Source organism: Mustela putorius, unplaced genomic scaffold, assembly GCF_011764305.1.
Source record: "Mustela putorius furo isolate JIRA1106 unplaced genomic scaffold, ASM1176430v1.1 tig00003853_pilon_pilon_pilon, whole genome shotgun sequence".
Classification (NCBI taxonomy): domain Eukaryota; kingdom Metazoa; phylum Chordata; class Mammalia; order Carnivora; family Mustelidae; genus Mustela; species Mustela putorius.
Window position 1 is genome coordinate 50,218,658 of NW_025422005.1, and position 27,363 is coordinate 50,246,020.

Sequence of the window (27,363 nt, forward strand, 5' to 3'; positions counted from 1 at the left end):
AGTAGTGCTACTATGAACAGGAGAGTACAGATGACTTCAAGAATCTCTTTGGGCTATATACCTAGAAGTAGAATTGCTAACTCATATAGTTACTCCATTTTTAATTTTCTGAGGAGGCTTCATATTGTTTTCCATAGCAGCCTACCATGACATCCTCCCAGCAGTGGACAAGTGTTCCAGTTTCTTCACAGCCTCACCAACACTTGATATTTACAGGGTTTTCCATAGTAGCCATCATCTTGGGTGTGAGGTAGTATCTCACTGTGGTTTTGATTTGCATTTCTCTGCTCATTAGTGATGCTGAGTGTGTTTTTATGTGTATATTGGCCGTATGTATGTCATCTTTGCAGAAATTTATTTTCAACTTTTTTGCCTATTTTTTTTTTAAAGATTTTATTTATTGATTTGGCAGAGAGAGATCACAAGTACGCAGAGAGGCAAGCAGAGGGAGAGGGCGAAGCAGGCTCCCTGCTGAACAGAGAGCCTGATGTGGGGCTCCATCCCAGGACCCTGAGACCATGACCTGAGCCGAAAGCAGAGGCTTTAACCCACTGAGCCACCCAGGCGCCCCTTGCCTATTGTTTTTAATCAGTTTATTTTGTTGTTGAATTGTAGGAATTCTCTATATGTTCTGGATATTAAGCCCTTATCAGATCTATAATTTGCAAATGTGTTTTGTCATTTCATAGGTTGCTCCTTCACTGTTGATTGTGTCCTTTGATGCACAGAAATTTTTCATTTCGTTGTAGTCCAGTTTATCTATTTGTTGTTGATCCTTGTGCTTTTGGTCTCCTATTCAGGGTACCATTGCAAATTCAGTGACACAAAGCTTTTCCTCCATGTTTTCTTCTAAGAATGTTACAGTTTTAGGTCATATGTTTAGGGCTTTGATCCATTTTGAATTAATTTTGAAAGTGGTGTAAGGGAAAGACCTAACTTTATTTTTTTGCATATGGATATCTAGTTTTCCCAGCACGTTTGTTGAAAAGATCAGCTTCCCCACCCACCCCCGTCACCCCCATTGAATGATTCTGGCATCCTTGTTGAAAATCATTTGGCCAAATATGTGAGAGTTCGTTTCATGGCTCTCTCTTCTGTCTCATTGGTCTATCTGTCTCTCATTATGCCAGTACCACACTGTTTTCATTCTCTAGCTTTGTAGTAAGTTTTGAAATCAGGAAGGGTGAGACCTCCAACTTTGTTTTTCTTTTTCAAGAGTGTTTTGGCTGTTCAGGGTCCTTTGAGATTCCGTATGGATTTTAGATGGAACACATTCACTTTGAAAGATGTAGAAATGCTCCTTAGATCCCTGACTGTGATAAATGAAAAGTTAAGGCATTCTGCATTCACATGCATATACCACCGATTACATCACATTTTCTTTTCCTCATTCATAAATTGTTGTCGTGAGCTCATCGTGCTTTCCTGAAGAATAAGTGTGTTCTTCTCAGAGCCCACTAATCTTTCTTTTACCATAATTTGTCGTGTTCTGTTAGAGGTTATATTGGGGAGAGTATCTCATATTTATTCTAAGGAGGTAGTCAATAGTTGTTGGATAAATGCTTCAAGTAACATGTTAATGAAATCCTAAGAGATTTACAATATGAATTATGGTTATAACTTTGATGGATGAGCAATAAAGGTATAGGGTTTTATCAACAAATCCCTGTATATGACATGTATGTACTTCCAAGATTGCAGTAAAGTATTCCTGGAAGAATAGAATGACGTTACTGAGAAAAGCTATGTAAACAGTTTAGAAATGCAGAGGAGGGAGAGATTACAGTTGGAGAAGTGAGTTCAGCAAAAGCTAATTAATGATACCTGGGTAGATTTACATAGGAAAGAATTGAGTCCTAAACTGCATGAACAAACTTAATTCAAGCATTTTGAAGTACTTTCAGATGCTAATAAGACCATAGAGTTAAATAAGTTCTTGTTGCGCCTGGGCACCTGGTTGGCTTGGTGGGTTAAGCCTCTGCCTTGGGCTCAGGTCATGACCTCAGGGTCCTGGGATGGAGCCCCAGTAGAGCTCTCTGCTCGGCGGGGAGCCTGCTTCCCCCCTACCCTCTGTCTGCCTGTTTGCCAGCTTGTGATCTCTCTGTATCTCAAACAAATAAATAAAATCTTAAAAATAAATACATACATACGTAAGAAGTTCTTTAAGAACTTCTAAGACAGGGTGCCTGGTGGCTCAGTGGGTTAAGCCGCTGCCTTCAGTTCAGGTCATGATCTCAGGGTCCTGGGATCAGTCCCGCATCAGGCTCTCTGCTCAGCGGGGAACCTGCTTCCCTCCTCTCCCTCTGCCTGCGTCTCGGCTTACTTGTGATCTCTGTCAAATAAATAAAAATCTTAAAAAAAAAAAAAGAACTTCTAAGACATATAAATAAATAATTATATATCAGGCAAAACAAACACCTATAGGGGAAACTCTGTGATACTGAATTATTCCGATTGCATTTTCAAGCTTGTCGAAAAGGGGGTGTTTTTCATAATTGAGAAGTGATTTGGATTCACTGAGACATAGAGAAAGCAGAACAAGGAAGCCAGTAAGGTTACTCTTGCTACAGTACAGAAAAAGTGAAAAGTCCATGAATTAGGATGCGGGCTCTGGACTAGAGAAAAAGAGAGGGAAGAATGAAATTTAGAATGAAACCATCCATTTCTTCGGATATAAGGGTTAATGGCTGAATGAGTTAATGGTAACGGAACACTCTTAGTCCCTGGAAACTTAAGCATCTGAGACTGGACGTCATGAAACCATAAAACAGTAAATGTTAACGATTGTTATTGTGCTGTGGTGTTTTGACATTGACCTTATCTTACAACAGTTCTGTTAAAAGATACTATCCCAATTTTCAAGAGTTTATTTATTTGTCAGAGAGAGAGAGAGAGCTCAAGCAGGGGGAGCAGCAGGCAGAAGGAGAACTAGGCTTCCCACTGAGCAGGGAGCCTGATCCTGGACTCAGTCTCAGGACAGTGGGATCATGACCTGAGCCAAAGGCAGGCACTTAACTGATGGAGCCACCTGGGCGCCCCACTATCCCAGTTTCATAGGTTAAGAAACCAAGATTTTAAAAAGTTGCTTGCGGGACGCCTGGGTGGCTCAGTTGGTTAAGCAGCTGCCTTCGGCTCAGGTCATGATCCCAGCGTCCTGGGATCGAGTCCCACATCGGGCTCTCTGCTCAGCAGGGAGCCTGCTTCTCCCTCTGACTCTGCCTGCCACTCTGTCTGCCTGTGCTCGCTCTCTCTCTCTCTCTCTGACAAATAAATAAATAAAAAAAAAAAAAATAAAAAAAAAAAAAAATAAAAAGTTGCTTGGTATCTTGCTTATATCTTAGTGATAGAATCTATACCTTTGCCTAGGTCTTCCTCACTCTAGCTTTCTTTCCAGAACAGCATAGTTCTCTTACTTTGATATAACAATGAATTCATTTTTTAATTGGGGCATTATTTACACTCAGTGCAATAAACTTGATGTGTTCAGATTTTTGTTTTGAGAATACAAAACATACACTTGTGTAACCATCACCCAAAACAAATATATAGAACATTCATTCACCCCAGAAAGCTGGCTGGTGCTCCTTTCTAGTAGTCCCTCTGGGCCCCAGAGATAACATTTCCTGATTTCTGTCATCATAGATTGGTTTAAGCTGTTCTTACGCTTCATGAATAGAATCAAATAGGATTAATACTTTTGTGTCTGGTTTCTTTCATTTTACATAATTTTTTTCGAGACTTACGGTTGTTATGTGTATCTGTAGTTTGTCCCTTCAGTGACCGAGTAAGATTCCAATCTACGGACATTCCATAATTTGTTGGTCCATTCTCCTGTATGTGGACATTTGGGTTGTTTCTAGTTTTTAGCTATTCTGACTACAGTAGATGCATGACTTTTAAAAATAATTATTATAGAATCAACGTGTATAGAGCATGTTTGAGTCAAGATAAACTCAGTTATGCTTCAGTGAACTTACAGCCAAATCTCAGTGGCTTAAAGCAGCAGAGGTTTATTGCTTCATCGTGTTACATGTCCATCAGGGTTCAGCAGGGGGGCCTCGCTGCTCTCCCTGGTCATTCAGATACCCAAGGCAAGATCTCAAAATGTATTTCCATGATTACCGAGTATTTGGTTCAAATAGCGACTCAACTTTAAAGGAGAAGAAAAGTATAAGACAGAGGATTTATGAACAGTTCTAATTACTATCACAGAAGAATACTGAGGGACTCTTCTCTGTTTTTTACCATGTTACCTGCACTGTCATGTTTGATGAGTATTTTAAAGCACTTTACAGTCATTATATCTCTACAAGGACTCGACAACAAAAATCTGACACTTGGAACTTAAGTATGAAAAGTTGATAGAGGGAACCAACTCAGACCTTTCATGCTTTTTGCCCTAAAGAAAATTACAAAAGAGCTTTAAGAGTACATTGTGACCCAGTCAAACTTTTGGTTTGGGAATATTGGCTTGGGTATGTAAGAGAAGAAGATCTATGTGGTTCTGGGAGAGGCTGCTAAAATGGGAAACACTGTAGTGGGGTAGTCAGAAGAGTAGATCTTTTATTGTTGTTGTTTAAGGTTTTATGTACTTATTTGAGAGAGCACATGAGTAGGGGAAGGGTCAGAAGAAGAAGCAGACTCCCTGCTGAGCAGGGAGCAGGATGCAGGACTCCATCCCGGGACTCCAGGATCTTGACTTGAGCCAAAGGCAGTGGCTTAAACTGAGCCACCCAGGCACCTAAAAGAACAGATCCTAAAGCTAGACTGTCAGGTTTGAATCTCCGCTCTGCTATTCATTAGCTTTTTGAGTTTAGTCAGTGTACTTACCCTCTGTGTAAAATGAAGAAAGTAATTGTAATTACCACATAGAGTCGTTACAAAAGTTGAATGAGTTAATCTATGAAAAGCATTTAGAACAGCGGTACATGGTAAGAACTCAAATGTTATGTTTCTGGTGACCATATTTTCCAAATCAAAGAGTTTTATCATGTGTTCGTTTTCTTTTGCTGTTTAACAAGTTACCACCAATTTAATGGCTCAAAACAACACCCATTTATTAGCTCAAAGCTCTGTAGATCAAAAGTGTGGTACAGTGTAGCAGAGTTCTCTGCTTAGTGTATCACAAGGCAGAAATTGATGTCTTGGCCAAGCTGAGTTCTCATCTGGAGCCTTGGGGAAGAAATCAGTTTTCAGGTTCATCTTAGATGATGTCTCTTAGTTCCTTGCTAATTCTCAAGTGAGGACCGTTCTCTACTCCTAGAGGCTATTCACATTCATTGTTGTTGTTGTTTAAGATTTTATTTATTTATTTGACAGACAGAAGTCACAAGTAGGCAGAGAGAGAGAGGAGGAAGCAAGTCCTCCTTGGAGCTGAGAGCCTGATGTGGGTCTAGATCCCAGGACCCTGGGATCATGACCTGAGCTGAAGGCAGAGGCTTTAACCCACTGAGCCACCCAGGCGCCCCATTCACATTCATTGTTACATGGCTTCCATAATCCTCAAACCAGCAGTGGTGCTTCTAATCTCTAACTTCCTGTCTCTGACCTCCACTCATTTCTTAGGGTTCATGTGAGACAGCCTACTAATTTAGAACATAGGGCACTGAAGCTCTGAGAAGTAAAATCTCCAGGTTTGAAGGACCGTGTGATTAGGTCAGGCCAAAATGATAATCTTTGTCTTAGAATCAGCCATGCTGTATAATATAACCTAATCATGGAATTGAAATTGATCCTATTCAGTATGTAAACCAGGAGCAGGAATCTTGGGAACCTTCTTAGAATTCTGCCTAACACCAAGTACCAGTGGGTGTATTTTATAACAAAATAAAATTGAAATCAGGTCCTAGAATTTGTAGAATATATAAATATATTCCACAAACAAGAAACTGAACTGGGAGTGTTTCTAGCATCCTTTTGGAGAAAAACTAAATTGACAGTCGCTGTATAGTAATTCCATTATTGTAATTGTTTGTTTATTTAGCTATAGTCCTCACTAATTGCTAATATCCTCACTAATTGCTAATATCAGCAGACATGCAGATATGCATTCCTCACTGTCTAGCTATAGTCCTCACTAATTGCTAATATCATCAACACCAGGAATGATGTTTTATTCATCTTTGTACCCATAGTATAAATATAAAATAAACTTATATATATATATATAAATTCAAAACAAAATCAGACTTATATTACTGAGTTTCAGTGAATTAAAGTAAATCCTGGCCAGCTTAAATTAAAAGGAGAATGCATTGTAAGAATACAGGGATGTCTCAGGGACTCTGAAGGAGCCATACAGCTAAGGCTGAAGAAAAGGAGCCAGGATGACTACTGAATCATCCTCAGAAGGGTGACTAAACCCCCTTTAGCCTTGAGCATTTCCATTGGTATTATCTAGTATTACACTTCAGATCTTTGTGTCTGCACTACATTTTGAGTCCCTGGGAAAGAATCTGATTGGCCCAAACTAAGACAGGTGTTTGCCCCCTACATCCACTGAGGTTGAGGCAGACCATCATTGTTACACAATAGACATTGCTACTCTGGTCCCTTCAGGGAATCTCTGTGACCTGTGCAGACCCCCAGGAAATGTCCGTTAAGGTGGGAAATACTCATAGCTGCCTGGCTAGAGGCAGTATACCGTCATTAATTCATTGAAATAGCTTGAAAAACTCGGGGCATAGTTTTGATAGTTCTGCTTCCATATCTTTTTCTTACCTTGCTAAGATATTTTTATTCAGCAGTACTCTCTCTCAGGTACTCTGTTGCAAGCTAGGGAGATCCCTGAGCTTGGAGAAGGAGCCCATCCCTGGGCTTGGAGAAGGAGAAAGAAGAGCACAGATGATTTTAACAGAGCATAGCAAATACAATGATACAGGCATATATACATGCAGGGTTCTGTACTCTGGAAAACTATTCCCTTACCCATGGTGGCATCCCATTACCTCTCTCAACAGCTGTTAAAGATAATTATAAAATACCAATAAGCAATTACAATTCCTGATTGTGTCCTGTACGGGGCACCTGGGCCTAAGAAACTTACATTAATTATCCTAGAAAGGAAAGGAAAGTTATGAAGCAAACAGATTTTATTCCTTATGAGAATCATAGGAGAGGAGGGTTGGGAGGGTCCCCAGAAGTCATTCAGGTTAACTGCTTGTTTGAAGTATAAATGCCTTCTCTCCTTTGGCTTCCCTCTTGCTACTCACTTCTCTTTAAAATTGTCAGATCTTTCCTTGCTTGATGTGGAGGTGTGTGAACACTCCCTAATAAGTGGATTATAAAGGATTATGAAATGTAACTTCTTAAAGCAGCTTCCTTCTCTCTATTGAGAGTAATTGTAGGTTTTCTATTTTGTGAGTTTTAAAAAAATTAATGTGGAATTTAAAGGCCATTAAAGTCATACTAATTGAGAGAAAACCATTAAATTATGAAGGGATAACTTGGCTGATGTGAAGTAACTTGGTCCAGGTAATCATGACTTCTCAATAAGAATTTATGTGCAGCCATATTTTTAATGCTAGTAACCTTTGAAAGAAGTATGAAAAGCCATCTGCTTAATTACTGCCAAATATACTCAGCCCCATGAGCTCTGAATCTGGAGCAGACAGGTCCCCTTGGCTTTCAGCTCTTAGCTAGAGCTGAGTTCTATTGTGTTACTCAATGAAGGAAAATGAATGCAAAAGGGAATTACCACTTTGAAAATGCTGTTACTTATCCAAAGATAACTGATTACTTCTTCCTATATGAGCAAACTGCTAAGGAATGGATTGTACTCCCTGAAAAACAGTAGCCATCTCTTAATATAATTAGTGCATGCTCAAGGCATCTGTAATAGTGTCAGAAAAAAAAACAGATACATTCTTCATGCACTGTCACTTTTCAGTTTTAGCTTTTCCCCCTTTTTGCTTTGGTTTGGCTCATAACACTAGATAATCCAAGACTCTCAGAAGGTTAGAATAAGAAATGGTACCTAGACTTCATGCCTTTATTTATACTCTGCTTCATTCCACAAAGAATTTACATCAGCCTAGAATTCACATAGTTCAGTTGAATTCTTGCAGTCCAGTTCATTTAACAACTATGTTAGGATAGATCGTTTGCCAGGCACTGTTTGCCCTAGATAATTTGAGAGAGAATAGGAAAGACAAGTCTCCTGTCCTTGGAGTGTTTACCATCTAGGGGAAGGCAGATTGGAAGCACGTGTTCATACAGATCAGTTAGGTAAATTATGAAAGACACAGAACTGCAACCTTTGTATAGGGTGCTATGCACATACAATGGAGCTCCTGGAAGGCTTGTTTTCGGAAACAATGTTTGTGGTCAGCTACGAAGAAGAAATAAGAGCACAAATCAGACAAAGGATTTGAGCAACAGACATGCAGAACAGAAGAGGATAGGGCTAGAATATGCCCTGAGGTGGATGGAGTTTAGCTCAGCTGAGAAATGGAAAGAAATCTCAAGTAGCTGGACTGGAGCAAAGTGAGTCAGGAGAAGAGAGAACAAGAGGAAGCCAGAGATAGGGGCTGGGGCAGACTGCTCAAGGCCTTAGAGCCTCCCCCCAAATTGTGGGCTTGATCCTAAGGGTGATAAGAAGCCATAGGAGGATTTTAAGCAGAGGATAGAAAGATAATCAGATTTATATAGAAATATAATCAGATTTAGAGCCATAATAACTCTGCTGGGTGAAGAATAGATTGGAGAAAGTAAAAACTATATAAGTAGGGAGACTAAATACAATGCTCTTATATTAACTCTGGTGAGAAATGGTCATAGCTAGGGGAACCAGGGTGAATCAGTTGGTTGGATGTCCAACTGTCAGTCTCAGCTCAGGTCTTGATCTCAGGGTCATGAGTTCAAGCCCCATGTTGGGCTTCACACTGGGCATGGAGCCTACTAAAAAAAAAAGGAAGAGAGAAAAGGAAGAAAGAAATGATAATAGCTTGCCCTAGGATAGGATGGAAATAAGTAGACAAACTCAAGATACATTTTGAAGGTAGAATCAACAAGACTTCTTGATTGGATATACAGTTGAGAGATTAGAGGTTTCAAGAGTGCCTCTTTGGTTCCTGGTTGAATAACTCTGTGAACACTGTTAACATTTACTCAAATGAGGAGGATTGATGGTGGAACATTCCGGTGACTGAGTGGTAATAAGAGATCTATTTTATTTGAGATACTTGTAAGAAGACATCCAGTGGAGATATAAAGTAGGCGTTAGAGATCAGATATTAAGCTCAGAAAAAGACCTGGGCTAACTACGTGAATTTGGAAGACATCAATATATAGATAGTCTTTTTACTTAAGGGAGTAATTCACCTGCTTGAGGCTGTTTAACTCAAACTGGAGAAGCATGGGTGGATTATAATAAAGACAGACATTTCAGGTAAAGGCAGTGATAGGATTAAAGCAGCAAAGCAGGAATGACATAGACCAATGGATTTTTTTCCAGTGGGTGAGAAGTAAAAAATAAAATGGGGATGGATTTTGAGTGCCTTTCCAAACCAGGGAGCGGCTATCCTGAATATGAATATGGTCATATGGGGAGAGATCTGTGAAGAGTCTTAGTTAGGTCTTTGCATACCAGGAAGAAGCATTTTTGTCATCTCCCATGGTTTATACTGTGAAACCTAAAGTCAAACGTCCCATAAATCTTAAGATAATTATTTTGGTTTTGCGTCATGAAAGAAGAGTAAAGGTTAGATCTCCCACAGAACCGCTGCTTATCATTTGCTGGTCATGTCATGGAAATAGGTCCAAATAATTAGAGCTGGTATTCTAGAAATTGTTCTGGGCCTCTGGCCCTGGTGATGAATGTTATCTCCCACCATCTCTGCTTCTATTATGATGAGGAGGCGTCGAATTAACCCACAAAGCATTATCTGTCTGGATCTTGGCTCTCCCCATCCATCACACTTCACAGTGTCTACCCATGGAGGGCCTGTCGTAGGCATCCCTTCATTTGGCATCATCCTTCACTTGGCAAAACAAAGTTAGAAGCCAAGTGAGGAGGCTGGCAACCTTTCCAGTTCAAAGAACAAAATGCTCTGGACATTAATGGGCCGAGAGGTTAAACGCTGCCATTTGAAAAATTTATACTCCGCAGTGCTGAGAGAGTTGATGTCTTTCCCAAATGATCCCCAACAGCACCCGACTTACTTAGCAGGATCTAGCTCACCCTTAGCATCATCATTCTCTGTCACTAGAAACCATTTCCTGGTGTCCCTGGGCCAGTATATCCCTTGGTGTGCTTAGTAGCTTTGCAAGCTTAAAACCAGTATATATTTGTGCATATTATTATTCTAAGGTGCTTTGTATACATTTTGAATAGAGGAAATGGTTGTTATTTGAACCAGAAACTTAGCATTTGCTGTGTACTGATTCTGCCTATTTTCACATCCACAGAAATGAAGATGCAGTCAGTCAGATGGCTGTTGCTCCCTTTCCAGTACCATCAAGCTCCCCGTCTTCTGTTGAGGTAAGATGGCTCCCAGTTACCATGTAGTGACTTTGATGGATTTGTCAGGATTTTTTTTTTTTTTTCAAATCTAGCAGTTTTGATTTTCAGTATCTGGTATTCCAAACTCATAGAATTTGTTAAATAGGGAATTACTCTAATTAGAAAGTATTTGAGGATTATAAAGTAATATAAAATAGAGGCATCTAGTAATATAAAATAGTGGCTCAGTCGGTTAAGCGGCTCTTTTTTTTTTTTTTTTTTAAAGTTCAGTTAGCCAACATACAGTACATCATTGGTTTTTGATGTAGTGTTCAGTGATCCATTAGTTACATAAAACACTCAGTGCTCATCACAACATGTGCCCTCCTTAATACCTATCACCCGGTTACCCCATTCCCCCACCCCCTTCTCTTCTGTAACCCCTCAGTTTTTTTCCCAGAGTCCAGAGTCTCTCATGGTTTATCTCCCTCTCTGATTTCTTCCCATTCAGTTTTCCCTCCCTTGTCCTAAGGTCCTCTATGCTATTCCTTATGTTCCACATATGAGTGAAACCATAGGATAATTGTCTTTCTCTGCTTGACTTACTTCACTTAGCAAAATCCCTTCTAGTACCATCTGTGTTGATGCAAATGGCAGGTATTCATTCTTTCTGATGGCTCAGTAATATTCCATTGTATATATGGACCACATCTTCTTGATCCATTCCTCTGTTGAAGGGCATCCCAGCTCCTTCTGCAGTCTGGCTGTGTTGTGGATATTGCTGCGATGAACATAGGGGTGTATGTGCCCCTTCTTTTCACTACATCTGTATCTTTGAGATAAATACTCAGTAGTGTAATTGCTGGGTTGTAGGGTAGCTCCATTCTTAAGATCTTTTGAAACCTCCATATTCTTTTCCAGAGTGGCTACACCAGCTTACATTCCCACCAACAGTGTAAGAGGTCCCCCCTTCCCCACATCCTTGCCAGCGTTTGTTTCCTGTCTTGTTAATTTTTACCATTCTAACTGGTGTTAGGTGGTATCTCTTGATTTCAGCTCAAGTCATCTCAGGGTCATGAGATTGAGCCCAGCCTTGGGTTCCATGCTGAGCGTGGAGCCTGCCTAAGATTGTCTCTCTTGCTCTCCCCACCCCTTCCTCCAAAAAAAAAAGTAATATAAAATTATGTTAAACACATTATAATTTAACATAGGAATATTTCTTTCCTTGAAGTTCCTTAAAGTTGGGCATTTCAGAGTTTATTAGAAAAAACTTTCATTTTTTTTGAGCTTTTATTTAAATTTCAGTTAATTAACTTACAGTGTGATATTAGTTTCAAGTGTACAATATAGTGATTCAGTAAATGCATACATCACCTAGTGCTCATCAGGACAGGTGTACTCCTTAATCCCCATCACCTATTTAATCTATCTCCCCATCTCCCTCCCCTCTGGTAACCATCATTACCTCTTTCTCTATAGTTTCAAAACACTTTTTTTTTTTTCAAGATTATTTATTTATTTATTTGACAGACAGAGATCACAAGTAAGCAGAGAGGCAGGCAGAGATAGAGAGGGAAGCAGGCTCCCTGCTGAGCAGAGTCCGAGGCGGGGCTTGATCCCAGGACCCTGAGATCATGACCTGAAGCGAAGGCAGCGGCTTAACCCACTGAGCCACCTAGGAGCCCCTCAAAACACTTTAATACCTATTATCTATGATCACAGATATCTTTAAATAATTACTTTATTAATGGAGAAATTACTAGTGCAAGATTGTGATTACGATCAGCTTCTAGAGTTAGACAGACATACATCAGATAGCTACATAATCAAGTGTCTCCTCAACTGAGGGAATATTACACTCTCTTCACATTTTTATTTATTGAAGTATTTTTAATTCCAAAAAGAAATACATGCTTATTGTAAATAATCAAGCCATGCAGAATTATTAGGGGAAAAAGTTAATTTTCCTTTCCCCCCTCCCTAAGGAAGTTATTCTTTAGTATTTTTCCATACTTCTTCCATACTTCCATACTTCCTTTTCTTCTACCACAAGAATAAACAGCTATACATGAGAACAATATCTCTTCTAGTAAAAACTCAATTGTATATAATACATCCTTTCCATTCAGCAAGCATGCAGGGGGAGTGTGTGTTACGCATAAGGCAGTCTTTGGGATGAGAGACACGGGTATGAATAAAAAAGAGTGCTCCTTGCTGTGGTTCAGCTTACATTCTAATGAGGAAATTAATGAATAAATACACCAAGAGAATTATCAGTAAGTGGTCAGTGCCTTGCAGGGAATTAAAATAGAGAAGGTAGTTTGTGACCACTTCATCTGGTGTTAGGGAAGCACTCTTGGACAAGGTGAACTGTAAATAAGATGAAAATGGTAAGGAGCCAGACACAGAAATAAAGGAGAAGAGCTTTCTTTGCAGTGAGGACAGAAATAACTCTCAAGGGAGGATGTGCTGGGGCGTTGGACGGTTATGGCCAGAGGCCTACTTGGAGCCTGGAGGGTGGTAATGGGGTGGGAGCTTTGAGTCAGAGTGAGAAATTTGGGTTTTAGCCTATTTGTGCCACGAAACCAGTAAAGGGGAATGAGGTGATTCAGTGTACAGTCTACTAGGTAGAGAATGGACTGCAAGAAGGTACAAGAAATAGGCTAAGAGGTAGAGACCCACATGAGACCTGTTTGCAGGTAGATGAAGATTGCGGTTTGTTGTTGGAGGCAAAGAAAAGTGAGTGGATTCTTGGTGTTCTGGGTATTGAATCAGACTTGATTGATTAAATATGGGAACTGAGAAGAAATAGAGCATGAATAAATCTAGATTTTTGGCTTGAGCAATTAGATGGATAGCGGTGCCATTTATTACAGTCTGTTGGAGAATAGCTGTTCTTCAGCAGGGAAGCAGAAATTAAGGGGTCTGTATTAGATAGGTTAAATTTGAGATGCGTGTTACACATCCTTCTGAAATAGATTCTACTCATTTTTTAAAAAAACTTGGGTTTTTTTGCTTAATGTAGTGGCCATATTTTAATGCTCTCTGATTATCCTTTTTTTTCCAGCTGACAAATATTTAGATAATGTTATGATGTCTTGCCAGTAAAAGAATACCAAAATCTTTAAAGATGATGGGTGTGTGGGAGAGAATTGTTACCAAATAATGCTTTTATTTCTATAGCAAAGATTTCCCCCAAAGTACAATTGCTGAGTCATAAGCTATACAAGTTCAGAATTTTCACTTAGATTGACCACTCGCTACCTGAAAAGACTGTGGTGATAGGTATTGACTCCCCACCAATAGCCATTTAACCAAAGCTTGCCAACACTGGGATATTCATTCTAGTTGAGACCTAGGGTAGGCAGTTAGGGTGGTAGAAAGGAGGGGCCCCAGACCCATACTGTTTCTGTTCAAATCCTAGCATAACCATATTCTAGACACTGGGCCTTGGACAATACCTCTTCTGTCATCGCTTTACTTATCTGTAGAAGAGTAACAATAGTTTCGCCTCATAGAGTTGATAAGATTAAATAAGACGTTTGTATCTTTGTGTCGGACACATGGTGTTTACTCAATAAACACTAGTACTTAATTCTTCATCTTTTTGTGTTTACAGAATGTCCTATAAATCATTGGAGGGAGTGGGGAGAATAAGAGGAATTGTTTTAGAATAATTTTTTTCTGTTGTATTGTTAGTTATGAATGTACCCATCAAAATATCTCCTTGGAACTGAATTTTAAGGGGATGATTGAATCTTCTGTCTGCTATATCGAACACTGTCTTATAGGCCTTCAAATGTGGTCTCCTGTCCCACTTACATCCAGGCCTTTGAGAGACAGTATTATTATTATTCCCACATTGCAGAAGAAGAGACTGGGGTCTAGAGAGGCTAAGTAGTATGCCCACGTGCCCAGAGGTGGGTATGTTATTAGGATCAGCTTCTTCATCTGCACCTAGAGGTGTCACCACCCAACAATCATAGACTTGTAAAGAGCAAAGGAAGTAATATATATAAAACATTTAGTACAGCTCACAGTGGAAAGTACATTTAATAACTGTGAGCTGTTAATTTCTTCAAGTATTTCAGTATATTTAACTCAATTTTTAAGTATATTATACAATATTAGCTACTGTTTTTAATATTTGGGGTTTTTTTTTTCATGTTTTTAATTGTGTTAACCACAGAAATGGGTTCTAATCATTCAGTCACCAGTAAAAAAATAAATATTTTTTATTACAATTGAATATGTGAATTGAATTATATTATAAAGAGGGCTTTTTAGTTTTCCTCTGAACTATCGGCCTCTAGCAGCTGCCAGCAAATGGTGAGTGATACCCCTCCTCGGGGTGCTGTGTGAAGTCTGAGATATGCCCTGGGCTCGCATCCACTTCCTTATCCCTTCGCACTCGCCTGTGATGCTCTCACAAGGCCTTTTCCCTCCTCAGCCATTTCTAGTAAGTACTTAAGCATAACTCGTATCTGACATATTGCTGAAAGCACCAGCCCATTTAAATCATAACCAAAGAGATGAAATACAACCATAGCATTATTAAGTTGGGCCTGATAATGGTTCAGCACATCGAATAACCATATTATATACGAATGGGATCTCATATTCATTTTCTTATTGAGCAAATATTTATTGAGCCCTGACTATGTGTCAGGTAGTGTTTTGGACACCGGGGATATGGCAGAGAACAAAATCACGTCATGCAGGCGTGGGCCAGGAGAGCAAACAAGAGTGGTGGCAGAACACTGAATAAGAAGTCTGAAGGTGTGGGTTCTTGTTTTAGCTCTACCAGTCACCTGTTGGGCATCTGACCTTGTTAAGGCAGTTACCCTCTCAAAAAAAACCACGTTCATAACCTCCCCTGGCTGCGTCAGCCGGCACGCATGAGAATCCAGCACTAAATGTAGGTGAAAGTATTTTAGAATCCATGTAGCTATATATGTATATACGGGATTATTAGCATTCCTGTTGCTGTATTCTTGGTGATTGTATTACTGCGGCAGCTGTATGGTACAGTGATGAAGAACTCAAGCTTGGAAGTTGAGCAGATCTGAGTCCTAAACTTTGTTCCGCCACTTACTGGCAGAGTGAACTCGAGCCATTTAAGGTCTACAAGCTTACATGTCCTCACATTGAAAGGGAGGATTGATAGTAATAATTACTTCTATGGATTTGTGGAAGAATTATTTAGTATATTACTAAAAAAAAAGATCATGTTTATAAAATGCTTAGCATTTTTCTTGGCACACAGTAAGAACTCATTTTCATTGTGATTATACTTATATTGTTACAGCCCTCTAGCAAAACTCCCAGCCTCCAGCATCTTCGTTTTCAACAGTTGCATGCAACACGGGATTTATTTTCTTAACTGTATTAATATATGTGTGCTCTTGCTCCAAAACCTTTTATACCTCTTGCCTAGCAGATCTTTGTTTCAAGGTTAGAATTAAGGCTTTGTATTTACCTCCCCAACCTCTACTAATCAGCTTTCTTTTCTCATTAATGCGTAATAAAGCAGTAGACACTCTCCACGTATCTGTTGATTCCTTCCTCGCTACCCTGCCTCCCCTCCGACAACAGAGGCACACACATCTTGGTCTCTCCAATACTCATGTCTTTGTTCCTGTTGTTTCTAACACCTGGGTTGCCTTTCCACTTCCTCTTTATTAATTCACAACGAATAATTCCTTGAAGAATTGTTTTTGGAAGACTCCTCCAAGTTTTCTATGATTGAAAATGAATAAAATAGGGGTACCTGAGTGCCTCAGTCACTTAAGCCTCTACCTTTGGCTCAGTTCATGACCCCAGAGCCCCTCATCTGGCTTCCTGCTCAGCAAGGGATCTGATTCTCCCTCTCCCTTTGTCCTTCCCCCCTGTTCCTGCTCCCTCTCTCTCTCCCCCAAATAAATAAATAAAATCTTTTTAAAACAATAAAATAATGCCTAGCACTTAAAATATAATAAATGTGAAATATTACTATGATCAACTTCATCCCACATCATTCCCTTAAGTAATCTTTAACTCTCCTTCATAGTTAAATAATGTTCATGGTTCATTTAAAAAATAAAAATTGTCCTTTGTGTGATGCCACCTGGGCCTTGTAGAAAAGAGGGACCCATTTCTAAAGGAGTTTCTCAACTAGGACTATATTGCTTATAATTCTCTCACTATCTGAATATTTAAAAAATGTATGACTATAGAGAAAAACAATTATCATATGATCTCACTGACGTGTGGAATATAAGAAACAAGGCAGAGGTTCATATGTGAAGAGAGGGAAAAATGTGAAACAAGACAAAACCAGAGAGGGAGACAACCCATGAGAGACTCTTAATCATAGGAAACAAACTGAGGGTTGCTGGAGGGGAGGGTAGTGGGGGGATGGGGTGGCAGGGGGATGGACATTGGGCATGTGTTGCAATGAGCACTGGGTATTATTATAGAAGACTGATGAATCACAGACCTATACCCCTGAAAGAAATAATACATTATATATTAATTAAAAATAATAAATATTTGGCCAAGAATAAGAGGCTTCATTAAAAAAAAATCTATGACTATATGCACCGCACTAAATTGTAGGCTTCTTGCTGGGCTTACTGTCTTCTTGACCACTGCATTCCCAGGGTCTAGCCTATAGCACTTGCTTCATATTTGTTGAACCAGTGAATGGGGTGAACTATATTTAAGCTTCTCTTCTACAGCCTTGATGCTTCAATTCAATGTTGAATACTTCTCACTGATTTAATTTATTATGCTATTTATCAGATAGCCCCTTTGTAGATCATGTACAGTCTCTTACCTCAAAAAACTTCTCGTCTTATAAAGAAAATAAGATATGTATATTACTAAAAAAAAAAGATGTCCCAAGAGATAAAGCTTTAAGAGGAGTTCAGAGAAGATAATCGTATTTCCTGGTAAGAGAACAGCTATTTCTGTTGGGTCGATTGGATTTTAAAATAGGAATATGATTAGATAAGAATGTGGGAATAGCACAAACAGAAACATGGAAATAAGAAAAACTGGGATGTAGAATGGGGAGAAGAATCTAAGGGTATAGTAATACAAGATGAGGTTTGAAAAACCATTTGAGGTCAAATGAGAGAGACTTGAATTTAAATCTCAGAAGGTTTGAATTTCATGTATTCAGCCCTTAGAGTTGTTGAAGGCATTTTGAACAATGAAATAGTTTGATCAGAGCTCTATTTGAGGTAAGTTCTCTAATAGCAACATCAAGGATGTCTCTGAGAGGGAAACCCAATTAGAAAGCCACTGCTCTGGTCTTTTAAGAGGTGCTCAAAGCTCAAGTATACTTGGGTTGCAAGGTACTTAGTCCTTTCCTCGACAAGGCAGGATGAATCTTTTAGAATATCTTGATAGAAGCAAACAACTTCATTTTTTCTTTTTCTCAGAAGTTGTTCTTTTTTGAATATTAAGTGAGACGATGCAGGCCTCCCAAAGAATGGACAGGTTGATTACCCAGGGAATGCTATTAGCATAATTCTCATTTTACCTTTAATTGTGCACTGCCTTCCCAGAATTCTGAATAGCCTAGGAAAATGTGCTTATGATGGGGGTAGAATAAAAAAATTTGTCACATCCAGTCAGCATGACTGCAAGAAGAAATATTTGTGAATTTAGACTGGCAGTGAGATGAATAAATCATCCTGTGGTTTTTTTGGAAGAAAGCACTGGGCTTGAGAAATAGGATGGTAAGACCAATATAAGTTTTTTTCGTTAAGATTTTTTTTTTTTTTTTAATTTGACAGACAGAGATCACAGGTAGGCAGAGAGGCAGGCAGAGAGGAGGGGGAAGCAGGCTCCCTGCTGAGCGGAGAGCCCAATGCAGGACTCGATCCCAGGACCCTGGGGACCCAAGCCAAAGGCAGAGGCCTCAACCCACTGAGCCACCCAGGCACCCCATAAGTTTTTTATTTATAAAAAACTTGCATTGTATCAAGGAGGTATAGTTGCTGTTTTGTTGTTGTTGTTTAATTTTGTTGTATCAAGGAGGAATAGTTGCTGTTTTGTTGTTGCTTAGGAAAAGCTTAAAAAGAAAACAGTTATATATACTAATATGCTGGTTCATCATGTTAAATGAGGAAAGAGGATAGGGAACAACATTGTAGAGCATTTAACTAATCAGAAGTGTGGCTTTTCCAGTCTGCAGGAACATCCTTAACTAATTTAACTAATTTAACTTTTATTGATAACTTGCTTTCTTCGTTTTTTAAGATTTATTTATTTATTTTGAGAGAGAGCAGTGAGTGGGGGGGAGGAATGGAGGGAGAGGGACAAGCAGACTCCCCATTGAGCACAGAGACCGATGCCAGGCTCAGTCCCAGGACCCTGACATCATGACCTGAGCAGAAACCAAGAGTTGATGCTTAACTGACTGAGTCACCCAGGGGCGCCTGATAACCCACTTTCAGCTAAAAACATAAATTCCTGTTCTCATGGTTCTCACTGTGTAGTTGAGGAAAACTATAGGTAAATAGAGGGTATGAAAAAATTAAGTAGTATAAAAATAAAATCTATCATCACTATATGTAGATTTTGAGGAACCCAGGGAAGGGAATTTAGAACTTCCTGAAGGTTTGGAAGGGACTTCTCTGAGGATTGAACAACCTTTTTTATCATCTTTTTATTTTATTTTATTTTATTTTATTTATTTATTTTGGTGTAAAGGCTGTGTTAGGCATACATTCAGGTGTCTTTCTTTTTCTTTTTATTCATCTTGAAAACATAATTCACCACAGAAGCTACTATCGGTGGTCTTCACGGGGAAAGGTCATTGTCCTTGAGCCCTTGAGCAGCCTTGGCAGCACAGGCAGCTTTGGACAGGTGGTTCGAGGATCAGCAAGAAAGGAAGGGAACACCCAGCTACCCAAATTAGCTGAATCATCTTGGGTGTCACTGGGCCGCCATCCATCAGCCAGATGGTCTTCAAACCACCGTGATGCAATTGTGCTTTGGAAGTCGTGCTTGCTGACCTATTTTCCTCTTCCCAACCCTGACTGATTACTGATTTCTAAGCTCCTGGCCAGCGGGATATTTTAAAGGTTGCCTAACACATGTGAGCCTTTCTTTTCTCAAACAGAACCCACATTGTTTCATTCTGTGCCTCATTTAAGCATGAAAACTCTTCTCTAAGCGGTCACTCTCCTAGGAAAGCCCACACTTTTATTGCTAACCTCTCTCAATTCCAACTTCCTTTTTTGCCTGACTCCTCTCCATCTAGATTTTGACTACAAACCCTCCCCTATGGAACCATCTCAAACTAACCCAGTAACTAAAAACAGAGGAAAAGCTTTAGATGGGGTTCATGGTAGAGTTATAAAGAGCATTGACTTTGAAATGAGAGAGACCTAGGATGAATACAAAGAAGGATCAGACAAAGGATATGAATGAGCCACAGATGTTGGATTCAAAGATCTCTCAGCCTCATCGGGAACATACATAATTAGGATACAAAGGAGATGATAAGTGTTGTAGGAAGTCCAGGTAAAATGTTAAGTGAGGTTAGAGGAAGAAGAGATGTCTATAGCTAAGGAAAAGGAAAGGATTTATGGAGTAAGTGACATTTGAGATTTGGCTTTGTGTTATAATTCTGTAGGTATAGATATAAAAGGTATTCTTTTTTGTTTTTATCCAAATCTTAAAAGATCTACAGCCCATTTGTAATCTCGACTGTCTTGCCCACGTTTTCTTACATTTTCAGAGTTGAAGCATCAAACACCTGGTTTCTCTCTGACTTCAGTATTCATTTTATAAAGACCAAGAAAACCTCACTTCTGTACTCACATTGCCGAGAAATGTAAAAGAATCCTCTGACTTACTTACAAAGCGCTTTGCTTTCCCCCAAGAAGACATGTGCAGAATTAGATGAATGACATCAGCTGACCACCATCCTGGTGAAAATCTCCTCTCATTTGGGATCAGATGAGATGGTTTTATATTTGTTCTATAATTCAATGTGCTGCAGTTACAAACACTGAAGGTCTCAAAGCCTTGGTGAGATAGCATAGCCCCTCCCCCCCAACCACAAGCCGCCCCCTGTCCCAGCTTCTTCGGGGCTTACCACAGCTTAGAGAAGCAGACACATGAAATATTTGGGGGCATTAAAGGTTTCCCATAGAATTGAAAGGTCCCCCAGTAGTGGGTCCGTGATCAAAGGAGCAAGACTGATGCAAAGCGAAGGTCAAGCAAAGCTTTATTTCACACCAAACATCGAGAATCAAACCGACCAGCCGTGTCCATCTCTTACAAAGAGGGCGACCCCTCCCTGCCTTACAGACTAACTTTTATAGAGCAAAGGCCATGTGGCTGGGCCTGGCCACACACAGGTGGCCAATGAGATTGTAACACACAGAGAAAGCTGCACAGTCATGCTAGGTCACACACAATTTAATTACAATTTACCCTAGTAGCTATTTGAACTAGCCTACACCTTGGTCAGACCTGGCGCCCAAAAGGCAGGACCCATACTCCTTGGTGGCTAGGGAGACAGTATGTGCACCCCACTGATTGGATGTCTCTACCTGGCCTGACCCGCCCTTTTATCTGGGCTTTGTTACCTGGGACACTTGCTTGGGATTTGCTTTTAAGTAAGTTCCCGGGGTGGGAGGTGGGCAGGGGGCAGGGTCAGTTTAAGTTTCACTGCATAAACAACAAAATCACTGTTTAACCGGATGGAACTCTCTGGCTAAATAGGCCCTTATAGAATAAGTCTTGGTTTTTTAAAGTGTAATTGAGGGGCGCCTGGGTGGCTCAGGTGGCTAAGCATCTGCCCTCTGTTCGGGTCATGATCCCAGAGTCCTTGGATCAAGCCCCACCTGTGTCTCCCTGCTCAGTGAGGAGTCTGCTTCTCCCTCTGCCTCTGCCAGCCACTCCCTCTGCTTGTGCTCTCTCTCTGTATCAAATAAATAAATAAATAATATATTTTTAAAAAATAAAAGTTTAATTTTGTTTCTTCTGAAATTTTCTCTCTATAGAACTTTCTAAAATGCTGAAAATCAATATATTCTCAAGCATAGTTTCTTAACTTGAGCACATTTATTTCATATGGTGACTTCTTGATTACCCAAAATTCACTGAGAGGAGGCTGTTATACCTAATGAAATTTTCTGGTTAACCAGTGCTAAAAAGGTTTAAAAATTAGTGGTCTTGATGAAGTCCCAAATGCTACACCTATGGAGGGGAGCGGATGAAGGGGGGGGTGCAAGGCGCCAGCTCTTGCTTTGTCCTCAGCCAGCCTCCTGCTCCCTCATCAGTCTGATAATGATTTTTTTTAAGATTGTGAATCCTGTTTTCTATAAGATTAGTTATCAACACTCAGTGCTGACAAGGAATAAAGAGAGAAGGAAAAAACAAGAGCATCATTTACTTAGGGCCTAGAGCATAGTTAACCAGAACAGCACCTTTGATGTCAGTCTTACCTAGCTTTGAATCCTGGGTTCACCTCTCACTGGCTAGGCAAGTTCATTTAAAATGTATCCTCTTCCCATGAATGAACTGGAATGACTTGGTACATACTCGTATGAGGTTGTTCTGAAGACTCCACGGAACGAGGGAGGGATAGATAACCTGTCTAAACAAAAAGCTGGAAGCAAATTAATTCACCTGATGTTGCACTGATAGACATTTTGCATGTTAATTTATTAATCTTTAAGGCAATCTATGGGGTAGTATTTTTATTTTTATTTTTTAAAGATTTTATGTATTTATTTGACAGAGATCACAAGTAGGCAGAGAGGTAGGCAGAGAGAGAGAAAGAGAAGGAAGCAGGCTCCCCGCCAAGCAGAGAGCCCGACTCTGGGCTCGATCCCAGGACCCCAGGATCACGACCCGAGCCGAAGGCAGAGGCCTTAACCCACTGAGCCACCTAGGCACCCCTGGGGTAGTATTTTTAATCTGGTACTTTTATCTGTGCTTTTAAAAATAACTGCTCAGACTTAGAACCTTCCTGAAAGTCATATAGTTCTGATTTGCAAGTTGAGATTTGAACCTGATCTGAGCAATTTAACATTCATGCTCCCCCCCCCCCGCTTAGTTTTGTGTGTGTGGGGGGGGGGTTGTTTGTTTTTTCGGTTGGTTGGTTTGGGGGGGGTTGTTTGTTTGTTTTTAGTAATCTTTACAACCAATGGGGAGTTCAAACTCATGACTCTGAGATCAAGAGTTGCATGCTGTTCCAACTGAGCCAGCAAGGTGCCCCTATGCTACTTTCTCGGTTAGATTTTTTTTTTCTTTTAGATATTTCTTATAGCTCTCCTTTATTTCTTAAACTTGGAATAATACATACAAATTCATCTGTAATCAAACAGTATAGAAATAACTAATGCAACAGTTCCCCATTCTTTAATACTATTCCCCAGAAGTAAGCAATTTAAAAAATTTGTCCTATATGCTGACAAGTATTTTCCTGCATGTGTATCTACATATGTATATATTTGTAATTTTTTCTTTTTTTTTAAAAGATGTTATTTATTTATTAGAGGGGGGGGGGAGAGATCACAAGTAGGCAGAGAGACAGGCAGAGAGAGAGGAGGAAACAGGCTCTCTGCCAAGCAGAGGGCCCGATGCAGGGCTCAATCCCAGGACCCTGAGATCATGACCTGAGCTGGAGGCAGAGGCTTAACCCACTGAGCCACCCAGGCACCCCTTGTAATTTTTTTCTGAAAAATTTTTCAAACCTACATTCTTTCAATGGCATGTAAAAATTTCTCTTTCTCTACATTATCAATATTGAATGTTCTCTTTCTATTCTCTTGTCCATTCATTAGATGAAAGAACACTATATCTTTGCTTCAGTTTGCACTACTTAAATTATAAGGATGAGGTTGAATGTCCCAAGATCAAAACTATTTTCTCTCCAAACAGTTTCACCGTATCTTTAGTAATGCCAAAATGGTGGTGTTTTAACATAAAAATCCAAATAAATACAATGTAGATACTCTGTGTATACTCCTGTTCTCCCTTATGTGCCCTCAGAAAATAAACTTCTGAATTAAGTGTAACATTTAATATGTTACAGTTCAATTGAGGAGATACTGAATGTGTTTTGGAATTTTATTTATTTATTTTAATTTATTCATTTATTTGAGAGAGAGAGAGAACATGCGTGCACACACAAGCTGGGGGAGGGACAGAGGGAGATGATCTCAAGCAGACTCCCCATTGGGCATGGAACCTGACACAAGGCTCACTCCCAGGACCTTGAGATTATGACCTGAGCCAAAATCAAGAGTCTGCCACTTAACCACCTGAGCCACCCAGGAGCCCCTGTTTTGGAATTTTAGTGGGGCTTATTCTTAAAGATGTCTCATTTATATTAAAGAAATATTTTTAGAATTTTGCAGAAAATAACTGTCAAGGAAACAACTGTCCATGCACTGGTTTACCCAGGATTTGTCCAGTGTTTTTCATGCACCAGAGGTAGTGTTAGGTACCTGACGTTTCAGAGATAAACAGGATAAATACAGTGTCTTATCTCAAGTAGTTTAATCTTCATGGAGATAAATAAGCATCTCAGAAAGTTTTGGCCAGAGGGAATTGAAACATTAAGTAAACGTTTGAGGTCTCGGGTGAAGGCTGCTAAGAATAAGACTGTACTCAGGTCGGTTGATGCAATGGCCCACGTTTTCCATCTCCAACTTTGTCATTCACAGTATCCGCTTCATCTCAAGGCTGGTTTCCTTGGGACTGTGGGATTGCTGCACATGGCAATTTGAGCTTCATGCTTTCTTGCTAATGTGGGAGGTGGGAGGGGGCTTCTTGTGGTTCTTCTAAGACAAAGGAGGAAGTGGAGGACCTGCCTGCCTCAGTCTGGAGCATGCAACTCTTGAGCTAGGGATTGTGATTTCAGGCCCCACACTAGGTATAGAGATTACATAAAAAGTAAAAATCTTTAAAAAAAAAAAAAAAAACCTTTTCTAGAAGTCTCTTTGTGTCTCATTGAGCAGAACTGGATCCCATACCCACTCCTGACAACAACATTTGGCAAAAAGAGTGGGATTAACCATAAGACAATCAGGCCCAACCTTGGAACAGAGAATAGGGAACAGCTTTGTCTAAGACATATCCATAAGCTGCAAGGACAGATCTGGGTGGGGGGGGTGGGTACGAGGAGATTGTGGGGATGGCCTTCTAATGGAAAGGAGGAAGCTAGGAACGGCCACTAGAGAGGAAACAGTATCTACAACAATAATAAAATAAGCTATTGTGGTTGAGTATCTATATAGTTCTGGGCAGTGTGAGTGAAGAAAAACATCTTCATCATTTTCTTCTTAATATGCCATAGGATCAGAGTGGTACGGAACCTGTTAGCAGTGAGGAAGATGGCAGTCTCGAAGTTGGTATTAAACAATTGCCTGAAAACGAAAGCTCCAAACTGGTGAGAATCCTCCATGTTTTTCATCCAATGTTCTTTTTTAAAGGTGCATCATGTTTATTTTGTACCACCATGGAAAGCATCAACTTGCATTGTATTTACTTCTCTAGAAATCTTGATCTCAGAGCTAGGAGAAGCTTTTCCATGTGGAGTGACCCATTAATTCCAACAAATAGCATATTCTGCTATTTTCTTCATGCCTGAATTGTGCTGTTTGGGAAAAAGGAAGCAATTTCTCTTTTAATCTTCTCAGTTTGGCTTCTTTAAGGGTGTAGGTCTATCTTCAATTAGTCCATAAAGGCACAGAAAAAGATGTTAAACTTATTCCACTGATTCTTAGTAAAAAACGGTTAAATTCACCAAGGGGCTCGAGCATTAGAAGAGAGTCAGGTTTGTTTGTTTTAAGTTGTTTATTATTATTATTATTATTATTATTATTTTAGTAATCTCTACATCCATCATGGGGCTCGAACTCCCAACACAGAGATCAAGAGTCACATGTTCTTCCAACTGATCCAGCTAGCTGCAGCCATGAGAGTCGGTTTTAGAGAACCCTCTCTCCTTATATATTGTAATGCTTGATATTTTATTTCATATTTATTGAACTTTTACTGTGTATTGGGTGCTGTCCTGCATGCTACATTAATTTCCTCATCCTTACAGTGCAGGTAGCGATAACTTTCTTTTACACATGAAGAAACTGAGGGCTTATGATGTTCACTTACTTGCCAGAGGCCACTCACTAGAACATGGTAGACCTGGAGATTCACCCCCGTTCAGTCTGCCTCCCATGCTTTCATTCACAGTCCGTCTTTTTATTTTGCAGCCTTATACTTACAGGGTTAGACTGCACGTTCCAGAAAGAAATGTGGGCTTTTTTCTCTCTATTTCAAAATGTCTTCCAAATCTCAAAGAATTATCACTTGGGAGGGTCACCCTGATTTTGTGGCAGCACAGAGTTGTTCATTTTACTTCAAGGAGTTTGAGAAATCATTTATCTTCTTTCAACTTTTAGAAAATATATATTGGGACCGTCTTAAATTCTGTGTCCTAGAAAAGAAACTGATTCTTTCAAGCTGAAGGGAAAGGACATTTCAGCAAAAATGGAAATGACAGTGGGCCACTCCTGGGCAAATTGTAAATGGGACACAAGAACTCTGGCGTCAAAACACTGGGACTAACAGATTATAACCATTGTTCTTAAACAAAATGTTCCAAGGTTACACTGTTCCTTTTCTAAAAGATAAACAGCATATTTACCCTGGAAGGAGAGTGAGTAACATCAACAAAGTTTGAACTCAAAGCTCCTTCATTTAAAAACACTTATATTAATGTGGTTGTTTTGGGCACTGTATCTCCAAGATAGGTTAGGGGAAAGTCTTGTAAAACAACAGGGTTTTGTAAGTAGAGGCCTCCAATGCAGTCCACAGAAGAAATGGTAAAAAAAAGGGTGAAAACACTTCCTTGATTGTCAAAAAAGTCTGGTAATCCAAAGAGATTCACCTGAAGGCTATAGGCAACCGCCATCCAATACCCACTTACTGTTCCCAAGAAAGCAATGCCAGTGATGGGGCTCCAAATGTCACGACATTGAAGGGCCCCACTCTCAGGCACAGGATTTGAAGGGCTGCGGGTCATTTATAGATACTGTTTTATACTGCACTTCACTAAGATGGAAGCCTTCCCTTACCCACTGACTGCTGTCTCTCTTTTTGCTTGCCCTCCCCTCCTCACCCCCCTCTCTTTTTAATATTACAGTTCTTACTGTTTCCAGTAGAATCTATATATGGTCTACTTGAGTGAGGAAAGATAGAAAAAATTTAATCAACTTCTATAGATAAATACAAATGGTCTACCATAAAACATTAGTCAAAAGTGTGGTCTTGGGTGAGTTACTTGACCTCACCAACCCGCAGTTTTCTCACCTGAGGAAGAAGAGTAATCAGGATGTTAGGAGGAAACAAATGGACTAAATGGTATAAATCATGTTAGCAGAGTGTAGGGCAAATGGTGTTTAGCAAATTCATTCATTAATTCAACAAATATTTGCTGAATGCCATTATGTTCCAGGCACTAGAGATATAATAGTGAACAAGATGTAGAAAAATGCCTGCTCTCAGGGCACAGAAGTGGCACAGTTCGTTAAGCATCTGACTCTTGATTTTGGCTCAGGTCATGATCTCAGGGTTGTGAGCTGGAGCCACACAGAGCCCAACGTCAGGCTCCACACTGAGACTTGCTCCTCCCTTTGCCCACCCCCCCCGCCCCCATAAATAAATATATATATATATTTTTTAAATGCCTGCTCTCATGGGGACTCTCTTCAGGATGAGTTGGGGGAGGAGCATAGATAATAAATTAGCAAAATATTAGATTGGATCATAAGAAATTGCCTTTTTTGTAGGTAAGAGTTTCATATAGTAAACCTGATGTATTGTCTTGTTACAAAGAATGAATAACTGTTAATTGTCACTAGTTATCATGATTATTTCTCTTACAAGATTGGTGCCAGGGTTGC

At 39.8% G+C, this 27,363-nt stretch overlaps 1 protein-coding gene across 8 annotated transcripts in view; it reads left to right on the plus strand.

Annotated features, from left to right (window-relative positions):
* The window catches only part of PATJ (PATJ crumbs cell polarity complex component), a 371,435-nt gene that overhangs the window by 248,926 nt on the left and 95,146 nt on the right, over window positions 1-27,363 (plus strand). For 7 of the 8 annotated variants that reach the window (XM_045064632.1, XM_045064627.1, XM_045064628.1 and 4 more), the window contains 2 exons: window positions 10,408-10,480; window positions 24,756-24,848. In XM_045064632.1, coding sequence (XP_044920567.1) covers window positions 10,408-10,480; window positions 24,756-24,848 — 166 coding nt within the window. The remainder of the gene's footprint in view (window positions 1-10,407; window positions 10,481-24,755; window positions 24,849-27,363) is intronic. The other variant, XM_045064629.1, reaches the window with a different exon arrangement.